Source organism: Dunckerocampus dactyliophorus, chromosome 15, assembly GCF_027744805.1.
Source record: "Dunckerocampus dactyliophorus isolate RoL2022-P2 chromosome 15, RoL_Ddac_1.1, whole genome shotgun sequence".
In the NCBI taxonomy this organism is placed as follows: domain Eukaryota; kingdom Metazoa; phylum Chordata; class Actinopteri; order Syngnathiformes; family Syngnathidae; genus Dunckerocampus; species Dunckerocampus dactyliophorus.
The window spans coordinates 19,389,505-19,395,903 of NC_072833.1; the positions used below are offsets into that span (position 1 = coordinate 19,389,505).

General features: G+C 41.1%; 1 protein-coding gene across 1 annotated transcript; it reads left to right on the forward strand.

The window, feature by feature from the left end:
• The first annotated feature begins 2,694 nt into the window (after window positions 1-2,694).
• LOC129167892 (DNA damage-inducible transcript 4-like protein) lies at window positions 2,695-4,821 on the forward strand. The gene is made up of 3 exons (XM_054752568.1): window positions 2,695-2,843; window positions 2,935-3,060; window positions 3,561-4,821. Exons 2-3 carry the CDS (start codon window positions 2,970-2,972, stop codon window positions 4,049-4,051), a joined length of 582 nt encoding a protein of 193 aa, XP_054608543.1. The 5' UTR covers window positions 2,695-2,843; window positions 2,935-2,969; the 3' UTR covers window positions 4,052-4,821.
• Window positions 4,822-6,399: the final 1,578 nt, after the last annotated feature.

A 6,399-nucleotide genomic window follows, 5' to 3' on the forward strand; every position in this document is an offset into this window, starting at 1 on the left:
CCATTATCGTGTAGTGCGTGTGCGTTTGTCTGTGAGACCAGATGACTCTTAGACTCTTTGAGTCGCGTTTCGACTCAGGCTAATCCTCCTCCTCCTTCCTGCCGCCACTTGCGCTCCTGATCAAGACATCTCGTGAACGGTAGGATTGTTTTTGTTTTTTAGTTTTACTCATTTACAGTAATCTTATTTATTACCTTATTTTATATTGGAATGTTACTTTACTATGTTTATGCTAATGTTTTCTTTTATTTTTCCACAATATTTGGTGGATTTTGAATATTTTGAAGTGCCAAAGGGGTGAGTTTGGGAAGATCTTGGAATGGATTAAGCTATTTACATGTAATTTACGCTTCGTATAACATAAACCCCATAACATAAAGGTTCTCAGAACGGATTATTTATGTTTTAGGGGCGTCTACTGTATTCAAATATGAGTTGTAATTGTTGCTGTTGAGTTGCACAAAAGATGATCTGGCTCTTCAAGTTGCTTGTAGAGAGTTGCTCTTCATTTGTATAAGTAGCCAAAACGGAACTTGGAAGGAGGTCGTTACTTAACGTAAGAGTCTGATTCACTCAATAAATAACACTGCAACCATCACACAGCAACCGATGCCAAGTTGTTGTGTGTTGGGGAAGTATGCGAGTGAGCTTCCCAGCATGCCTTGTGTTTGTTGAATTGCAACTGTTTTACATGTTGCTAGTGGTGTAAATATACATCACATATGTGGTTGATTTACTGCTATTTTATGGTCGTTGGTTGATCGCACCTTGAGTGAGCGTGTTACTGTAGTATATAATCATATTCTGGTTCTTTGAACTGTCGTACTTGCTACTCCTGCGACTGGAATAATGAAAGTAAGTTAAGAATTTACTCACATTATGTCGTGTGGGATTAAAACTTGCTACAAAGTTAAATATTGCACATAAGATGAAGTCTGAATATGTTAGCTGTTTAACTCGATACAATAAATGTTGCATTTTTTGTGGAAATAAGCTAAGTATAAAATGTTAAGTGCAAGCAAATAAAAATGTCCTTTTGAAGAGAAAAAAAAACATTGGTCAAACATAATTTTTTGTGAAAGTCACAAAAAAAATATTGAATGCGAACCGTTGCGACACAGCTCTTCATGAAGAATATACTCTACATGCACTGCAAAGGCTGCAAGACATTTTGCCGGTTGTCGGCACGTGACGGTAGGAAAACACATCAGATTCAATGGCCCTCAGCCAGCAGAGCTGCTCGGGGTAAGATCCAATTACTGGGAGAACATGTGTGGTTGTTAATGGGGGCTCAAAGCGCTGACCAGCAACAACTGACATACCTGCCAAAGGTACGCACATGCAGAGATGGTAAGTCGAGACGTGTTGGCTCCTGAAGATCCCCAAGGAGCTTTCTAGGAGGAAATTGCACACTATTAGTTTTGTTGTGCTCAATAGAATGACCTGGCTGTGCAAGATAAACATGCAATAAACACCGTGAGTTAATAGCTCATATGCTTGAGTGTTTCAAAAGAATGTTCTTGCCAAGTGGATAGAGATGAACTGCAGGCTGATAAACATAGTGGAAGCCTGCCAAAGGTGTTGCAAACTGCGTCCAAAGGCTCATCATCCGGGCAGGACTTACAGTGAGGACCTCAATCAGCAAGATGTACGACGGCGAACAGAAAAGCAAACTGAAGGCGAAGGATTTGCCCAACTGGAACAATGTTATTTCTGATGTGCTAACTTACAGCACTGTGACTGATGGATATGTCTTATTTATTTGATTTTATTGGAAGCAGAGGGAAAGCAACAAGTTCAGCACTTAGGACTAGTGTCAAATAAAGCAAAATGTAAATGGCTTGAACTGCATCTGTTCAAGTTTGTTAAAAAACAAAAATTACGGAATAAAACGTCTTTTTTGTTATACTGTATGTCAATCTTTTGATCTGCCACAATAATGTAATGAATTTAAATGAAAATACCTCAAAGTAAGGGCTTTTTAAATCTGATTATGTTGGAGAGATTAATTAGATCAGTTAATTACAGATCATAATGAATTAATTCGATTTAAAAATACTGTATATATATCTTGACAGCACACATTCTGATACATACAGTATTTATTATATCACAGGGTGGGCCATAGGTTTCCATACATAGGAAAAATATTCATTTATGTTGGACAACCATTTTTATTTATATGATGTATATGATTACCATTGTTTCGAAAACACATTAATACGTGTTGATGAACTTGCATGAGCACAGTTGAAGTTATGCTTGTAATGGCGTTGGTGATACCTTCCTTGAGATGACTGAGATGTCTCGCATCTTCACCTGATACACCAAGGGGAGAGATCTGGGGGTCTGATTTGAAACATAAAAAAATGTACATTTTCATGAAAACTTATGGCCCTTTGTATACACACACACACACACACACACACACACACAGTATATATCAAATCATAAATACTCTGTATATTCAGTTTTCCTACACGTGTGTGTGTGTGTGTATATGCTTCTGCTTAGTCACGTTTTATTATCAAGGTCGATTCCCCAGGTTTATTGACAGATCCTGCCAAAGCAGTCAACCTATTCTCACCAGCTATTGGCCAACTATTTGATCCAAAACTTTATTGAACGGCCCATGCGGACAAGCGAGAAAGGCTCACTCTGATTGGTCAAGCCCCCATGTCAGCTGACGACACTGAAGGTATAAGTAGCACCCGAGTAAACGCACCCAGCTACAGTGTGTATTGTGTTACTTGCATGGGTGTGTGGGGAAGTTCGATGTGGGTGTGTAACTTAATTTATCAGAAACCAAAATAAATTATTTTTTGCACTAAATATTATATAAGGTGAGTATTTCTATTATGGGCGTTACAGGTTAGCGTGAAGCTAATTAGCCACTTCGCTAATTGATCAAACATTTGTGTGTCTATTCAACAGCAATCCACAAAAGTGAAGAAGTAAACTCTGTCAACATGGTTGCCACCAGCACACTGAAGCCCAAAAGCAGCGAGTGCATCTCTGAGGTGGCCGAGCGGAAATACGACCAGGCGAGCCTGGAAAAGGGTGAGTTTCACGGTGCTTTTCTGGGTTTGTTTATGCCAGTTAGACGTCGTATGTGACATCGTCATTCACAATCAAGCACACCTGCTGCGAGCGGCTGGAAGCAAGGCAGCAGGTGTGCTTGATTGTGTATGACGTCACTGCTCTCTCCGCGTAAGCACGAGCCAAAATATGAAATTTACAGTAAAGTACCTGCAAAATCTAATGTGATACTATACAGATGTATTACAATTAAATGGGCTTGTACTTTGTATTCAATGCTTTTTTCCCTCTAATTTATAGCAAGCATTTCTGTTATTAGTTTGACAGAGTTGCTGGTGTCATTAATTTGAATGGCCATTTTCACCATTTCACCACGCATTAGTCACTTTTTCTCACGGGCTTAATGCTCAAGAATTTGCAACCAGGGGGATATGCGAGCCACCTAAGTCATTTTGCAGACGTCCTTGAGATTTGAGCCTAATCCTCAAGACCCGGATGTAATTTGTGCGTTGATTCTCCAGAACTAGATTTTTGGGATCACTGCTTGGCCGGGCCCCCAAGGAATACAGATGCCACTGATGACAGACGCTGCCTCCAGCTGGCCAAGATGTTTGAGAGCTGCCTGTCTCGAGCCAAGAGGTCAATGCTCCACTGCTCCTCCGTGCTGGTCCCAGAGAAGCTGACACGGAGGATAGCAGGAGAAGTGCTGCGCTTGGCGTCCTGCGAGCCATGTGGCCTGCGCGGCTGCGTCCTCTATGTGCTCCTGGAGCTGGACAAGGGCTGCCAGCAGCTGGAGCGCATCGTGTACGACACCAACGTGGTGCCCACCTTTGAGCTGACTCTGGTGTTCAAGCAGGACGGCACCGCCTGGCCGAGCTTGCGGGACTTCCTTTTCATGGGCACCTGCTTCGCCCCGAACTTCAGACGTGCGCTCAAATTGAGTCCAGGCTTCCGGCTAGTCAAAAAAAAACTGTACTCCTCCTCGGCTGGGACCTTGATCGAGGAGTGTTGAACTGTGGGATGTTGTCTTTTTGGATAAATGCACTTTAACCATGATGTAAATGACCTTTGACTTACACTGAATATGTACAAGTTGGTCTTTTCAGTTTATTCCCTGTCTAACCTTTTAAGGATCATGTTGGCCATCTCCATTTTTGAACTTCCTTCCAGTAATATCCTAGCCTGCTTCTTAAAGTTGGCCGGTGAATGCAAACATTTTTTTTAACATACACTAGCCACTTTAATGCTACGTTGAATGTGTTTGGCAACAGTCATAAACTTGAACAGGACCTGTCGCTTTTAGTCTTGGGTTGATTCTTGACTGAATGTTGTTTTTTTTTTTTTTTTAAATGCTGTCACATGAGGGAATATGGATACGCTCCTATTGCCTTTTTACATACGCGACCCTGTTCTGTCATGCAGATTCAAGTAACTGAAATATTTGCAAGTTCACCAACAGGAAGTACAAAGAGACCTGTACTTTTTTGCAACCCCACTAGATTTTTTTATTAAGTTCTATGTCAACATTTGATTGAAAGAAGCTTTGACTTGTCTGTCAGACAATAAAATATTTCAACCTCATATTTGGTAGACATTGAGTGTGCACTTGGATTAAGCCAGGGTTGGGCAACCGGTGGCTTCAGCCTCCTTGTGGCGCCTTCTGGTCATGATGAATGAAAAATTATTGGTGTAAATGATCTATTTTCCTTTGGTTTATTGTACATCTTGGACTTCAAAGTGAAACTTTTAATATTGAATTGTTGAAAATGTTTATAATTAAAATATGCCTCACATCCACATCTATGGCCCATGTCTTTACCTGCCGGCAGCATCTGGAGTGAGTAATCCTTGTAAGATAACCATGAATACATAAAATTCAATGCGTCACAAGTGAGCCTACAGTCATTTGTGAAGAGCAAAGTCACATCGCACTGCCCTGACGTGGGGAAGATCAGCGTTGAGCATCAGAAACACAAGTCACATTAAACAGCATTTTAAAGGCTGTTATTTGTACTCATAAAAACATTTTAGACCTGTAAGGTTTTTTAAAAATTATATTCAAGTGGGCTACGTTTTAATTTTACACCGTTAACACGGGAAGGACTCAAAAAAGGCCTCACAAACTGCACTTCAGTTTGGCGTATTCAGTTATAACGGCTAAAATAAAAGACTGTGTTACATTTGTGGCGCCAGACTATTATTCTTTAATGTAAAAGGGGCCAAATGGCTCTTTGATAGTAGAGGTTGCCGACCCCTGGATTAAACTGCAATAAAAGCTCCTGTCCCATCAAGTCTTCAGAGTAAAATGAGTAATGTTCAGTAGCTTATGGTTGCAGTACGTTACTTTTAAGGCATACATATGAAAAGACTCATGCAGGTTCTCAAGATACTTCCTTGCCTTTTTGTATTGTCATGCAAACAAAAAGACGAGACATACAGTATCTGCAACCAGAGCCCCGTCAAAGCTTGTACAAGCTACATCCAGTCAAAAGTTATGCATTTTCGTATAGGATTTCATCTATTGCTTCCGCAGGTCTTCATTCCATGCTGTAGAATGCAATCCGTTTGTGCAACATGTCTCTCCATAGTGATTTGGAGGGGCACCCGATAGATAAATAGATTTTGACACGGCCGTGAGACATTTGGTGTGCTTGGGATCTGATTGTGCCTGCGCGTGTGCAATGTTGTCAGGCCAAAGTAGGTCAATGACACTCTAAGCGCAAGTTTATTTTACACTGAGAATGAGAGGGCACATTCAATGTCCGTGACGGTAAAAGATCCTTGTTTGCTTCCTTACTCCTATCTACCAGCCTAGATCATATATTACTTATTGCCTAAGGCATAGTTTGACCCCAGAACTGTCTTCTTAATGCAGAAATAATACATATTTTGAGTGTGTTGCTATGCTATTCACAGGGCTGTCTTAAGTGTCGCCACAGTGTGCCGAGGTGACCTTCGTAGGATGTTGGCTCTGCAAATGTTTGGATCTGGTACCTTGTCCGTGGTCTTATTTGCAGATCTGTGGCAGCTGCAGTTACTGTTGTCTCACGTTCAAATGCTGGAAGTAGGTCATTAAAAACAGACCTAATGCAAGCATTTATTTGTAATGATTCTGCTTCGTAAACCTGACATTTGCTGCATGCTTTTTTGTTTTTAGCTATTACAAAAGCAACTGTTATTTCCGTTCATGTTATTTTATTAAGCAGATGATCCTAAAGAGGTCTGCATGGGCATGTGTAACGGATGCCAGCCTGTGAGGCTGTGCGAGTATACGTTGGTAAACCTCACTCCCTCTGCCTCAAGAGCTGCGCTAAACACTCGGTCGACAGTCCGGGCTTTTAGTTGCGTGGTCAGCGACGA